General features: G+C 46.9%; 1 protein-coding gene across 6 annotated transcripts; it reads left to right on the top strand.

The window, feature by feature from the left end:
* Positions 1-2,918: 2,918 nt before the first annotated feature.
* LOC120805417 (protein FAM163B) lies at positions 2,919-11,167 on the top strand. Of its 6 annotated transcripts, none has more exons than XM_040155633.1 (3): positions 2,919-3,183; positions 8,811-8,926; positions 10,333-11,167. In XM_040155633.1, the coding sequence occupies exons 2-3, from the start codon at positions 8,834-8,836 to the stop codon at positions 10,774-10,776; spliced, it is 537 nt and encodes a 178-aa protein (XP_040011567.1). In that variant the 5' UTR covers positions 2,919-3,183; positions 8,811-8,833; the 3' UTR covers positions 10,777-11,167. The 6 variants fall into 6 exon arrangements, with proteins under 6 accessions (XP_040011567.1, XP_040011566.1, XP_040011568.1 ...); XM_040155632.1 differs by lacking the exon at positions 2,919-3,183 and adding an exon at positions 3,238-3,869; XM_040155634.1 differs by lacking the exon at positions 2,919-3,183 and adding an exon at positions 3,941-3,974.
* The last annotated feature ends 4,457 nt before the right edge of the window (positions 11,168-15,624 follow it).

Raw genomic sequence — 15,624 nt, 5'->3', positions numbered from 1 at the left:
AACAAATTTCTATCTTCATCTTATACATAAAAAATTGGTTGTGACACACTCGGTTAGTTTTTTGTAAGTTTTGCAGGACTGGGCATCATTTCGAAAGTTTTCTATGCCGTTGTGAATACGGTACCTGAGCCTCGGTACCAATACTTAGCACTATGCTTTATTTACAATACATAACTTTGGGGAGTAGTTCTCAAATGTAAAAGCTGCTGTATGAGAACGGACAACTGGAAAAATCATGATGTGAATCAGGAATTTTCCGATCACAGAGAAAGTAATCAAGACTGTTCGATGGCGGTTTTTGGTACTTGGCGGTTTGACAGGTTTGTAATGACATACAGCCCTGTGCAAACGTTTGAGGCACACAACAGGGTCATCCTGCAGCAGGACAAAGAGCCCAAACAGGCAGCCGGAGTCACTGAGAACTGCCTTCAGAGACCAGGAGAACGAGGAGTCCTGCAGCAGATGGTCTGGCCCCTACAGAGACCTGATCTCAACATCATGGAGTCAGTCTGGGATCACATGAAGAGACGGAAGACACTGAGACAGACTGAATCCACAGAAGAACCGTGGCAGGTTCCCCAAGTTCCTCGGAACGACCCACCTGCCGAGAACCTGGAAAACTGTGTGCAAGTGTACCGAGGAGAACTGTTGCTGGTTTGAAGGCAAACGGGGGTCACGGCAAATACCGATCTGAATCATTAATTTAATTGATTTAAAAAAAATATATTCATGGCATTACTTTTAAAAGTATCCTCACTTTTGCACAGTACTGTATGTTCACATTCAAGTAACAGCGCCCCCTAGTGGCCGTAGTAATTAAACAAAGGAGGAAGTCAGGTGACGTTATTACAGAGCCATAAAATATCAGACCTAAACACGGGACACTGTTTGTTTCCTGTTTCCAGCTGTTAGCTCAACGCATTTTTTGTTTTTAAGCATGACCGCGATTGTTCGCTAACCTTAACCACAAGCCACGTATTCTGTCACGTTGTTGGGAGAAGCACAGCAGCTCACCGTCCAATTCGTTTTCCCCTAAACGACGAGGGGTTTGCTGTTTGTCACAGGCTTTAAGTACAGCACTAGATCTCATCTCACCCCGCATCAGACAAATCGTCTGCGAGCAGGTTTTGCACCGTCGGTTTACAGGTAACGGCTAAAGATGTCAAAAGGGGTGAAGTTGACTTTAAAGGCGACGGGTTCTGTTTTCACCATTTGCTTTAGTTTCTCTCCTTCAGAGTCTATTCCTGTTCTTTTCACAGTGCTGTTTTTTATAGTTAATCAAGCGACGCGGACGACCACCTCGGCTTCTCAGACTTTCTTAAGCAACTTGAGCCGATGCGGATTTTTCTCGCCTTAAATGAAAAAAGCCAAAGAAAAGTCGCAGTGTTTTATGGCGTCGGTGAGGTTCTGCCGTTTCGAGTCCAGGTTCGATATGAGATTCTTCTGCTTTTGCTGCTCAGAGCAGCAGTTTTTCTTTCTGGGAGCCGCCGGATGCTGAAGTGTTGAAACACAGCGGGAGCAGAAAAAGAGGAGAAATAACCTCTAATGTCTCCACTCATTAATATTACAAGCTCTTGTCTGTGGAATCTCAGCCTGCTTTAACCTCTGAATAATTCATAAAATAAAATCTTTTCTTTTTCTGCCTCCCTTACACTCTTCTTTTCTTGGCGCTGCCTTAAGTGGGGCGGTGGAGGAGAGAGGGGAGACAGAGAGAGGTAGACAGTGCAGAGAGAGAGAGACCGGCACAACCGTCGGCCAGTGCTCATTTTACTGAGTATCCGATTTCATCCAGTTAGACGTCTCTTCTTAATAACAGCTGCGGAGACCTTTTCTTTTTTTTCTAAATGTACTCTTGACTTTCAGGATGCGTAACAGCCCAGTCTTTCCCTAACAAAGGCCAGGTGTGACACTAAAAGTGGACCTTTTAGTGTCCAGTGATGCTTTCAGAGGATTTCAACTCCAACAAAGGAGAAAACCATGAAGTATTTCTCCCTCTATGCATTAAGACGGTCTCCTTTAAATTCAGTATTGGCACCATGGGACAAAAACTTAATACCCGCTATGTACCACGTATAAAATAAGGCAACATTCGCATCATATCTACCAGACCGTGATTACAAGCAGCTCGGTCTGAAGAAACTGCTCACGTCAACCTCCGAGTCGTAATTCGCACTCAGAGATATCGGGAATGTTTAACACTATACGCGAAACTGTCCTCAGCAGAACAAAAAACAAAGGATTGGTTGTTTGCTACCATGTCCCTGGATGAAGTCATGGAGGACAGATGTGTCAACAAACCGTGTGACTTTGGCAGCGGAGGCCGCCGTTTGCATCCTGTGTCCTAGCAACAGTCTCCTTCTTTTTTCTTTTTTTTTAGCATGACCAGCAACGTTTGCTAACCTTAACCCAGCTTTGTGCCTGAACCGAGCCAAACCCAAACCACAGTGGTTGCAGGTCAGCGAACGGTTCTCGGACGATCAACGAACTTTTGTCATTTTGTGATTCAGTCTCGTTCAGGACTCGTTGATAAAGAGACAACTGAATAAAACGGGCTGATTGTTTTTTGTGTGGTTTGTTTGATTTTTTTAAACATTTTTTTGATAGAGATGTGGCAGGTGGGAAGCCGGTGAGGGATCATCGCCTCGTTTTCGTTTTTGGTTTTTTCTTCCTCTTGTTCCTTTTTTATTTAAAAAGCAGTTTTCAAGATATTCAGACACTTTACATGACAAGCAAAAAAAAAAAGAAGAAGAAGAAGAGGTTCCCGGTAACTAAAAAACACACTAAAGCCTCGAAGTCGCACAGGACAGGACATACTGTACATGATTAGACGAGAAAAGCGTAGAGTGCTACTCAATCAGCACAATAAGCCACAACAGCCCTGATCAAACCCCCACTGAGTGACCCTAAACAAATGCCCGTGTGTGATGAATGGTTCCCAGTACGACGTGTCGAAATTCACTGTAATTCGCCGGAGGGTTGAAGAAACTTTTGGAGGGACTCAGGACCAGGTCCCCTGATCGTGTAGCTCGGGCCCTACTGAGTTGTGCCGCTCAAGGTGACCGAACGCGACGAGCGCCTATTTTAACAAGAAATTCAGGGGGAGAGTCCGGTGCGGATCGTGGTCCCACCACCACCACCAGGAGGATTGGGACTATATGAGGCGACCCGGATGCATCCTTACAGGTATGGGTTGGTTTCTTTTTTTTTTTTTTTTTGCAGCGCGCGCTGTGACGCACGGTCAGCATCGGAAATGAACGCGCTGCAACGCAGACAGGATGAGACCGGATCCGGTTTGCACATCACACATCCACAATTAATTATAAGCGGACCCGAGCTTTTCGTCCTGCGCGACTTTGGATCAGCGTGGATCGGTTGTCTTAGTTTTCGAGGCTCTGTCGGGGCTCGAGCCAAGAAGAAAACGTGGGGGACCCGGAGCCCGCGGAGGAAAGGGTTGCGGATTTTATAGGATTAGAGCGCTTCTGTATCTGCAAACTGTCGTGGGGCAGAGAGCTGCCCTGACATGAACGGGGGGAGTGAATGAGGGGAAACTGTGAGAGAAGAGCTCCTCACCGGGAAAGTTCGGTCAGATTTTCTCGCCGACGTCCGCGCGTCTCAGCGAAGAACTGAACGAGGACACAGCCATGCACCGAGACCAACGTCTGCCGCTCGCGCTCACAGAACAGACGTGTGTGTGGATGTAACACGCTGCCGCTGGTTAGGAGCTCCAGGTTTGGTTCCACCTCTCTCAGCTGAAACTCGACCCCCCCCTTTCCCCCCCCGGCCCGTCACCTCAGCCCGCAAACCGAGGCGCGCCGAGCTGGAGGTGCCGCTGCAGACGCCACGGGACGATCCAAATACTGATGTGATGGGTAAGATTACGACCTATTTATGTGGAGGTGTCTGTGGTTCCTGCGGTGCACCGGGGAGCGAAGTGGGTGCCGCTGTGCAGAGTGCCAGGGAACGGGTCTCGAGAGGTCTGTGGAAAAACCTCGGTGCTGGAAAACACTTTAAAAATGTGTTACATGCGTCAAAACGGTGATATTTTACTCCTATCACTGCTTCACTCGTTAAACGGCTTTCCAGCAGCCAACGTGGGGCTTTGAAAGGTTGTTTTATTTCAGGAATTATTATCAAAGGTTAATTCAATTACTTGGGGGGGGGGGGGGCTTTGGTTCATGTCACTTTTACGCGCGTAAACCAAGAGGCTCCGTTGAATATTTCTCTGGCAAAATCGTTCAAACGTCGATGTAAAGGAGACACTTCACGCAGCTTCCGCGTCAGTGAGAGACAGCCAGGAGGCTCGAGCGAAGCCGATCGGTCTCACACGGTCGCCCGTGCGCGTAAATCCTGCGCAAAAGTCGCGCCGCGGCCTCCGCAGTAAACGCGCAGTTGCGTCCACGTGTATTCAGGACACCGTTCCCCCGGCGCGTTATTGTTCCGCTGCCCCAACGCTTGTTCCGGCGTCAGGTGACTCGCATTCCCGCGGGGGAGTCTGTACCGTGTCTACGTCTTCAGCGCACGGGTGCATCCAGGACTTTAGAAATACTGAGGTCACGAATCCGGGTCCTTCAGACTCTCACCAGCCTCAGAAAAGTTTCACCAGACACAAAAAGATACCGAACCCCGCTAGATGACTGAGTCTAAGACACTTTGGAAGGACCTGCCACGCTCCTAACGGCAGAGTTTCGAGTCGTCTCATCGTGCACCTACAATGTCCCGCTACCAGAGGGACATTGGGACGCATTTACTGTCGGACACTGATGATATTTAACTCTCCCTGTCATTAAGACCGACTCACCTTAGGATGTACGAGTCATAAAAGTTGTTTTGTTTTATTTTTTAAATCTGCCGGTTTGTTAAGAGACAGGAAATGAATCTTTTCCATCGTAAATCAACTTGTTTAATGAATTTTTCTTAATTCTGCTCCACTGAGGCTCATCGATAGACATTTCTCACAACCATGTTGAAACAATTCTATTGTGTTCGTATTTGTTTTGACAGAAACAAGACACTTGCAATCGTAAAATTCCTTGACCAGACGGAGATTTTCTGCAGTGCATGTGCTTTTCTTATCGCTTTGACCCTATCTATTTGATATTTTTGACACTGCTGAGATCCGTGTAGGTCTACGCGGGTGTGTGGCCGGACTGAAGCGCTCAGTCAGCACCGAGAGGGGGGGGGGGCGAAGGTCGGATGTTGACCTTTGGTTGTGTGTCTCGTCCGGCGATGCGTGTGCGATGCTGGCTGCCTGTGTGGGTGCAAACGACTCTCCGGCCCGCGGGGATGCTGATGTCCGGGGCTCCATCGCTATGGCAACCCAATGCAACGGCCAGTGCCGAGCTGCTCCTCAGGGTGCTGATGAGGGCAGCGGCTCAGAGCGGCGTTTAGTCGCACATCTGAAACTCCCGAGTAGCTTCAGGCTCAATAAATACGCATCCTCAATGTGGGGGTGTGTGTGTGTGTCTGTGTGTGTGTGTGTGTGGGGGGGCTGTAGCCTGTCCAGTTGGGTGCAGCGAGCAGACAGACAAACAAAAAAGCCTGATTTTTAAAATAATCACCCTGTCAAGTCGATGAACCTTTTAGCAAACACTATTCGGTTTAAGCAGACACAGAGCCACACGGCCATCCCACTGGACCCATGCTCGTGTTCACCAGACGAATTTAAGTCCAATATTCGCTCACCTGTCCCACGTCCGTGACCTTAGTCCTGCGGTCAGAGAGTTATCCAGGGGCAGGTTGCATTCTCAGAAATTTTTGTGGTGCGTGTCGAAAGCAGCCTGTGGAAACGTCGAATTTAAACAGTGAGTTCTGCCCCGGGGCAAAAATTTTAATCGAATTTAATTTGAATGATATTTTTCCAATCGAGGAATTGAAAAAAACATTGTAAAAAAACAGCCATGTCTGTTCCCAGAAACGATGCTCAGGCCAGCTCGAGCAGTTTTATCCACTTATCAACATAGTTTCCATTTTAATGTTGTTCAGTGTTTAATGTTCACAGTGAAGCCTGTCGTCGATCATGGCTGGAACTATAACTCTGGAAAGACGCGTGGCTGTTGAGTTTTTTTAAGTGCATCATATATTTAAAGATATTAAAGGCTCATTCTGGAATTTTTAAAAACCTGGGCCCTATTTTCCCCATTTCTCTGGGCGTGAATGATCAATGGGGACAAAAATGTCTCTGTAGGAAATTCCATCCATTATGTTGTCAGACAACTATAAAAATCAGAGCCTGTCGGTGGCAGAAACAAGCACTTTCAGTGGACGTACTTTGACGGGAAACAAAAAGCCCCTTTGGATGACATTGCAGCCGTTCCTTGGTTGCAAGTCACTGCGTTGCTACGCCGGCCCAGTGGGGCGTACGACACTCCACCACTGACCCACATCAACCACGGAAAACATCTCTAAAACAACCAAATCCACGGGATTTGATTAACATAAGCATACAAAACAACCGGAAACTAAATACAGACTAGAAAAGACGCAAAGTCAAAAACACAACGGCAACACAGAATAAAATCCGGGGCCGAGAGGCGGCAAGACCAGCAGTCCCCACGCCAGAATCCTCTCCCTTCTGATGCCGGCACAGGGGCTTTCAAGCACTTCATTCCCAGGCCAGGTGCATCTCACCGATGACTGATCAGGTAGCACCTGGGCAGGGCTACAGAGAGAGGGCAGGAGAGGAGAAGGGACAAACAGAGCACCAGGAACACGTACAGCCAAAACAGCGTTCTCACTAAATACTGGACAGAGTCCAGACATTTTTTGGTCCCTATCAATCATTCCAGGTTTAAAAATACCGGAATGATCCTTTAACAACAGGACAAGAGGCAGCGGGAGAGTCTGTCAGGGTTTCCTCTAGAGATGTTTTAAGCCAGCGATGGCTGATGGGACCTTCATCACGCCCACGCAGGAAGCAGAGGAAATGCGATGATGATGATGATGACTGATCATTAAACGCCGCTTTGCTTCCAGATTTGTCGTATAAAACACGAGGGAGAGCCGAATATAAGCGATTCAGACTGAGATTCGCAAAACAAACCTGACATCAGGGATGAGTATTTTCACTTTTCAGGGGGATGTTCGAGTTGCTGAGTGCAGCAGCGCAGAAGCCTACAGCGGAGGCTTGTTACATTTCCGTCTGTCGTCACATTAAAGGTAGAAGAAGACTGGTTGGTGCCCTTTTATGATTTACTGCATTACCCATGAAGGAGAAGGGAATGTGTCTCTCTCCCTCGCTTCGATGTAATTTGAAGGGGATTACAAACAGACTTCTTGACTTGTCCCCATTCACAAGTGACAAGAAAAAGGAAAACCCAAGAAGTAGCTCATTTTTTCCTTCTTCTGTGTAGAAAATCATCCCGGTCCAGTATCTGTCTCTTCGGTTGGCCCATATTTTTCTCTTCTCTCTTGAGAAACTTTCCAGAGACAAATAAACGCTACCTGCATATTTAAAGGACTGTTTTTAAAGCAGAAGGCTTTTTTCTACTCTCCGGTCGGTTCAAAAAGTGACCAGCAGATTTTGCAATTCACCGGTCTCGAGCCGGTTCGTTCATTCAAACGCGCGGCGTCCTGGCGGCCGCGGCTCTGCAGGTTGGAGAGCGGTTTGGTGTTAGAGGGGGTTTGACCTTGAATCTCAGTGACGCAGTTTTCTCTCCTTCTTCTCACAGTTGTAACGCTTCAAAATCTGAACACACCGACGTGACACCAATCCTGTCACACTCTCCAGGGATATCACTATCTTTGATACCGTCCATTGTGGTTAAGCAGCCATAAATCCGCTCAGAAATCACAGGAAAAAGTACACAACTGTAACCTATAGCTTCAGATCTTGTCTCAACATGATCTGGTTTGGAGATTTTCTTCAGTATCAGGGCAGTTGCAGGTGCTGCCAGAAGGTGAAATGGAGGGTCTTCCAAAATGTTGAAGTATTCCTTCAAACAAACAGCATTGTGCCCCAACCTAACGAAACCCAATCTTAAAAGAGACGGAAAGACAGTCGTACGAATCATTTCTGTAAGAGTCACTTGTGATGGTCTTGGAAAGCAATGCCGAGCTCTTTATTCTCTCGTTTAGTCCCGGAGATTTATTGACCTTGTGCTCACCAAGTTCATATCTGAGAAGGGACTATGAGGGATTCTTAACGACGTTAACCAACCCGTCACCTTGTTTCCAAGTATTATTACTATGGAATTAAGCATTTTAATTATAGATGGAAATTTATGTCCAGCCACACAAAACCAGGAAAGGAAGAGGAGAAAGAAAACGATGTGACCGGTAGACACTGTTTGTGGTACACAGCCTTAGAGCAAGTTGCCTGGAGGGTTTTGCTCGGGGCAAAGACCTGTTTTCTCAGGCCTGCAAAAGATGAGCGACAGTGTGTTTCCTGCTGCCGACGTGTCACGTCTGGTCGTTACTGGGAACATGCATCAGTCAGAATCATCGTCGTCTGGATCAGGACCTGCTCATATGTGCACTTGGATTTATTTATTTATTGATTTATTTTTTGACTGGTCTTATTTTCCTTCCAAAAAAAAAATGTGCACTGAGTCGTAACAGATAAAAGACAAAAATCCATTTACTCCGAGCAGTTATATTTTCAGTGATAACGTTATTATGGCTCCTCTAACCTCCTCACTTCTCCTCCCTCTTCACTCCCTGCTCATCATCCTCTCATCTTCTCCCTCCTCTCCTCTCCCTGACCTTCTTCCAACCTTACTGCTCCTCTCATTGTCGTCCTCTTCCACTTTTCTCTCACCCCCCTCTTCCTCCTCCTCCTCCTCCTCCTCCTCCTCCTCCTCCTCCTCCCTCAGGCTGTTGATGGAGAGGATTTCGAATGTCAGCCGGGACAGTGGTCATCGCAGGAGGAATTCTAGCTACAGTCATCTTACTGACCATCGTCGCCGTACTGTGTTTATGTAGGTTGCAGGTACGACTGTTTTGCTATTCACTGAACGTCGAATGTTTGACAGAAAAAGCACCGTCGCTGGTTTTCATACCGAGGCGAGAGCTGGCACCACACTTCCATCTGCACGACTCTAGCACCACAGAACTTTCACAGACCGCCAGTAGCAGGACAAGTTACATGTATTTGAAAGTGTAATATATATGAGCATAGATGACCAAACGACAAACCAACCAAAGCACTGGACAAAAGGGAAAATTCGCCCTGACGATGGCGCTAGGTGAAAATTCAGGAATCAACAAAAGTCGTTACAGTTCATCCTGAGAGGAACATGAACGTACAAAACACATTTTATTTCAGACCATCCGATAGTTGTCGAGACGTTTCACCCATAACCACAAAGGCCAACCTCACGGTGGCGCCGGAGGACCCATCAGAGGGATTCGTCCTCTGGGAACCCTGTCCGCTAGAAATTACTTTCATATACAACTAATTTATGGCAAAACAAAAATTATGGCAAAGGTTTGAAGGAAACAAAATTGCGACTGAATTGTGTTTTCTATTAACTTAATAAGCAAATGTTGTTCATTTATGTATTTGGCAAGATGCAATATGTTGATACCTAACGCATCAGTTCAACGTTCACAGAAAACATATTTGTTTTCCACCAAAATATTTGATTTTGAAATACTTCTTGTGTCGACTTGTATTGACTCCAGCGTCATTAAACTGGTTTATGGTTCTGTCTAGACTCTCACAGAACTTGGTTCAGGTTCAGGAAAGATCCTGGTCTGGTTTAATACAGAAAAGGTTCACAGAGACTTCAGACACAACCTGTTCCTTTACATTTAACCAAAACCACCATCTCTCTTGAACCCTAACCAAAGCGCCTTGGTTGACACGTCTAACCACAGATGGAAGTCTGGATGCAAACCCCCAGTCTCCGGGACCACGGTTCTGCACTTTGTACGGCCCCCGTCCACTTCTGCCACCTGCCTGCAAGTCCGGTGTAGTTGCAGTTCGTAAATGTAGTGCTTCATTCTTTCAAAAAAAGCTTTTGTTGCCGCTACCGCAACGTAATTGGGGAAACAGCGTAATTCCTCGGAGACAGAGTCGCCTCTGGGGACCATGAATGTCTGCAGCAAATTGAATGGAAATCCATCCGATAGCAGATGAGACATATCTCACGGACTTGACTTGATGTTGTCCAGAACTTCAGACACATCGCAGAATACAAACAGTCGTATGACTGAAGTCCACAAGGACTCAAGAGTCCAGAGATGTTGAGATTCAACTGTTGGGTCATTTCAGTCAGTAGCATGGCTTCATATTTTGAGCCGTACGTTAGTGTTAACGTGACCAAACAGCGTTTAAAGTTTTGACAGTGACTCAGACCTGTATTTCTCCCTTCTCGTCTTCAACTGCACCAGTATTACTGCTGTAAGAGGGAGGAGTCTGAGAAGGGGGAAGAGGAGGAACCAGAGCTCGCCACCATGTCACCGTCCCGCCCCCTGGCTCTGTCTGCTCCTCCTACGCCTCCCACGCCAGAGCACTACAGCGACCTGCCCGAGACCTACCCCCCCACCTTCCTCACCGAGGCCGACGGGCCCGCCAGCTACTCGCCGACCCCTCAACCGCGCAGGTGCCAGCGCTCGCATGCCTTCTGCCCGTCCTGCGCCCGCTGCTCACTGCCCTTCTATCTGCAGCACCCGGAGAGGCTGTGCAACGGCGGGCGCAGGATCAGCTACAGGACTGTGCAGCAGCAGGACCTGGAACTGCCCGTGGACCTGGCCAGCCTCTACCAGAAGCTCAACCTCATCCGCTCCGTCACCATGAGGGAGGTGGTCACCCACAGCGTCAGCACCGACGTCTAGAAGCAGGCAGGATGGAAGCGGCGACGTCCTGCCGCTCTGGAGGAAAGGCTGTCTGCAGACACGAACTCCATCAGTGAGCTGGGGTCACTGCATTCATGCGGTACTGTACTGATAAATGACAACACTCGGGGCTTTAACGTGGCGGCCGCGGTGGAGGTCTCCATCTCTGAAGCGACCGCAAACAGCTGAATGCAGTTTGGAACACAAAATGTTTCCGACAGACTTGAAAAGAATAGTATTTGTCAGTTAAGACTTAAAAGTGATTTTGACCAGTATGTTTGATTATGTCTTTAGCTAGTTAAGTAACCAACCAGGATACACAACAGTATACAGATTGTGTCAAAGTACAAACAAGACAATAAATAATTTGCGCTTTTGTCAGTAAATTCAACACAGATTTGGTTTGTTTGAATCCACCACACGGGACAGAAATGGAGGTAAAGAAAATCCTAAATAAAGTTCACTGTGAATAGGACCCTTCCTAAGTGAGGCTGAGGGCTAGTTAGCTAGCTAGCTAAGAGTTTCTCTTTTAAGGGATAAGTCTGGTCTTGCTGTCAACGAATCCCACGTGCGAACCAAAACCCAAGCGTACTGTGTGTGTATCACAGCCTGATTCACCTTATTCCTCTGAGCCACAGAGCTCCATTACTGTTCAAAAACTATTAAACACGCATCGGTTAGCCACACTCTTGCACTGACATGTTCCTTCATCAGCATGAACACACACACTGTAGTTTAGTTAGACTCAGTCCCACACACACACACACACACACACACACACACACACACACACACACACACCGTCCTGCTGCCACAAATACTCACTAAAGCACCAAACTTGGATTAATCCGCCGCTGAATACAGTCCCCCAACGAGTGCGCTATTTCCTCCCGCTTGAGTAATGTTTGTTAAAAACTACAGCGAGCAGCTGTTTTAGGAAATTTACAAAATCTTTAAAAAAAAATTTTTTTTAAACAAAACTATTTAGTTGTGAGGCTGAAATCTACGTCTTCCGTAGGAGCCCGTTGGCTCGGCGCTGAGAGCCACAGACACGGTAGGGGAGTCAAGAAAGTTTCGAGGACACGGACTAATACCTTGTTGGTTTTGGGTCTTTTCGTGGGATTTGTTGACAGGAAGAAAAATATGGAATAACACCAACCTCAACCTTTAAGCTCCAGATCGAGAGCGTCCGGGAAGAAGTAAACCTCAAGACAAGTCAGTCGCTTCCGTTCGGACTGCCACTGACTTTTCACCCACAGTCACAAAAAGCCCCGTCAGTTGACTCTGTTTTGAAAGATATCGTGTGGGAGAAGCCACGTCTCCAGAAGACCAGTACTGAATACACAGTGTGTGTGGGCGCTGCCAGAGAATACTTGCTATGCCTCCTCACCGTGGGTCATTAATGCAGTGGAAAACCCCACAGATATGCAGACAAAAATGTTCTTTTGTGTGTGTTTGTTGGTGTAGCAGCGACTGTACAGTGTCAAATAACTGTAACATTTCACATTTATCTCTTTCACGGGAGAGTTCATTCACTTCACAAACACTTCAGAGCCAGAGTCGAGTTTCTCATCTAATTTTTCAGGCTGAAGCGTCTGCACACCTGTGGCGGACCTGCCGGTGTTTTCCCTTGTTCTGCCTGATTACACCCCTTCGCTAGATTATGCAGGTGAGTGCAGACTGAGTCAAGGTCTAATCGGCCAAACTAACTGAAAACACCTGTGTGGGTGTGCAGAGCCCTCAAGGATAAAAACCGGCACCCGCTGCAGCTCTCAGTCCTTTGTCTTGAGATCAACGATTCAGTTTTCTCCGAGGTGAAAAACCAACTTGTTTTAAAGGAATTACTAATCACTACTGATTTCCGTGAACGCAAATGAAGCAGTTTGAGAGAAGAAATGATTATTTGTTTTCCCTCGTGACACCTGTTGAATGACTTTGACATAAAACGTTTTTGCTCCTTTCATTGATTACGTATCGACAATGGAAAGCAGATAAAATGAGGGAGGGTTTGGGAGGGTGACAAACTGTTGTCGGTGATCTCAAGGATTTTAATGAAAACTTTATGTTGTTGATATCAAAAGCTCAAATCCTTATATCCTGAGAGTTTTAAGTGGTCAGTTATACCTGCATATGACAAGAATTGAATCGCCTGTGTCCAATGGTCGTCAGACGGCGAGGAGCTGAGTGTTGTTTGCTGTCAGGACGTGACTGCTCCAGTGCGTGAACTCCTGCGCGTCGGCCGAGCGCCGCGGTGCAGAAGACAGTTGCGATTTTATTTATTTTTTTTGAGGGTGATCTGACGACTGTGATTTCTGAAAGACGACATTGATTTCCTGCTAACGACATCCTGCTATAGATACATGCTGTGCCGTGAGTTCATGTTATATCCAAGGAGTTTTGCTCCGACATGAGAGAGCATTTCAGAGAAAGGTTACATGCAAAACAGCTGATTCAGTCGCACCCCTTGGTATTTCTTAATGATAGAACAGTAGATGAGTGCTTTGCTATATTTTACAAACTTCACCTCAGTAGGGAGAACAGCTCAACTCCAGGACTTGCAATTTTTTTTCCTTTTTGTCACAAAATAAACATACAGTAGAAGCGTTTTGGGAATAAAACTCTTCCTTTTGGGCACAAACTTACACTGTAACTTGAGCATAACATGTAAGATAAAATATTACGCCGCCACGAAAAGGACACAAGGTCTGGTCCCTCTCAGAAAGCCAGTCTCAGTGTGTTTCTTCTTTCATCTGTGATTTGTCCCTCTGTGTTTTTAATCAGTGTGTGTGTGTGTGTGTTAAGCCTCAGGTAGAAAGACGTCGTGGTGATCTAACATTGTTCGTGAGCATATTAGACGGATGAACGAGTGCACGGCCTGCAATTGTGTTGCTTCCACTTTGTCATGTTTGTAAAATAGCAACCGAATGCAATACTCAAGTGTGTCGCTATGTTGCATCAATAAAAAACATTTAGCTCATGTGGTTAATGCTAACTGCATCTCATTGCCTGCTACACACAGCACACAGGACGGAATTTCTGGTCTCATCGACCGATCAAAGCGCCTCACGCCACAAGCCACGTTCACACGGCACTTTTTCCATCAGTCGCACACCGATGACACGTGGGGGGGGGCCCATTTGCAGTTCATTATCTTGCCAGAGGACACTTCCGACGCGTGGGCTGGAGGAGCCGGGAGCCGAGCCACCAACCTTCTGATTAGTGGGCGACCCGCCCCGCCTCCTGAGCCCGCAAACAAATAAAACCCCCTCTGCATCAGCGTTTAAATACAGTATTTTTCCGAGCCTGACGCTCCCTCCGGCTTTCGGTTGCTGCATCAAAGTTCGCCTGTGTGACAACCAGACTACATGTAGTCCACATAGGTAATTAAGAGGGGCTGGGAGGTCAAAGTAAACCAGTGCCAGGTCGGGTCTGCCTGCCTCCAGAAAGCTCGACGACGCAGCCTGAAAACGAGGACACCACAAAAGGATTTTATTCTGTACTCCCCTGCACAGGCTGCATACAGGGCAGAACTTCAAAAATAAGTTCTGCAGTTTCCAGACTGTTGATCCTCCTTCCTTCCATTACCTCGCAAAGGGCAGGGCTGCATTCAACGGCTGATTCACATCCACCATGTATAACGACAGGGGTCACCACAGGGGCTGCTTCCAACGGTTTTATGGAAACCAGACGGGATTAAACCGCGTGTGTCGTAACCTTTCTTCTGCTTTACCCAGAGATTCTGAAGCTCCGGTTTCTGCCACACTTGTGGTGGAAGATCATCTTGTTTTTATTTATCTTTTATTATCATTAACACGTCTAATTATTTCCATCCACCTAATATGAAATGTACTGCCTGTTAAGACACCAGCTTTATAAACTTCCTCACCTTACCTCCGGCTGCCACTGGAGAAAAAGATTCTGTTTGCCCTGAACTGAGCCTAACCAGGCAAAGTACTGTCAACAACCAGTGCCACAAATGAAATGTTTTAGGTTGTAGATGATAGAGATTTGTCTTACAGCCACAGTTGGGGTTGAACTTTGCATTGAGCCACTGAGGAAAGGCATCCTGGGAGTCTCTACTGAGGGAAAAGAGGTCTTTGCATTAGAAGATAATTTGCAGGTTCTGCACCTTTTTGTTTTTAGAGAAGACTGAAACAGCTGCATTTGCATCTGCTCTGCTTCCATAGTTGACGTGTTTCTATCATCCTCATTTCATGAGAGATCTGATGCTGTGGCACCGACCAGCAGGGGGCGTCAACCGCTGCCGCTACGGTCACCGCTCTGTGTGTGAACCTGACTTCCATCAAACTGTTAACAAAACGATGACAAACTGTTTGGTGTCCGTGTGATGTCCTCGGGGAGAAAACTGATCCGGAGGAGCAGACACAGAGCGTTGACTCCGGATTGGGTCGGGTTCGGTTTTGTTTTGACCCTCATTAAACCGGACAAGTCGACTTATTTAGGTCAGAGGAGAGAAGAGATTCCTGCAGGAGGAGACGTAACAGCGTCGTCTCAGTGTTTTCTGTGCAGTCAGAGCTGCGATGCACCACCACAATTACCAACCTCCAACTGTAACAAACAGCAGCTCGTAGAAGACAAAACTGCAATCATTCCCCCAAACAACTCATCTGAGACACTAACATTCCTCCGCTGTTTCTAAAATGGGGTCATTCCAGTAAGGGGGCCGGTTTGAATCCGTGGAGCAGTTTTGGTTAAAGAGCTTTTAGCCACACAGCTCCTTCTGCTAAGAATGAAATACAGAAAACCTGCAGGTAAATGTCGCTTTCAATGCTTTTGAATATAAGTCATGGGCAACTGAAACTGCAGCTGTTTTACTGCAACTGAATT

This window comes from Xiphias gladius, chromosome 19 (assembly GCF_016859285.1).
Source record: "Xiphias gladius isolate SHS-SW01 ecotype Sanya breed wild chromosome 19, ASM1685928v1, whole genome shotgun sequence".
Lineage (NCBI taxonomy): Eukaryota > Metazoa > Chordata > Actinopteri > Istiophoriformes > Xiphiidae > Xiphias > Xiphias gladius.
Note: the sequence above shows the minus strand (reverse complement) of the source record. Positions and strands in the feature narration are given on the sequence as shown.

Coding starts and splice junctions, on each gene's coding strand:
- LOC120805417 (XM_040155633.1), top strand. CDS start 8,834: ATGTCAGCCGGGACAGTGGTCATCGCAGGAGGAATTCTAGCTACAGTC. Junction 8,927..10,332: donor TGTGTTTATGTAGGTTGCAG/GTACGACTGTTT, acceptor CAACTGCACCAG/TATTACTGCTGTAAGAGGGA.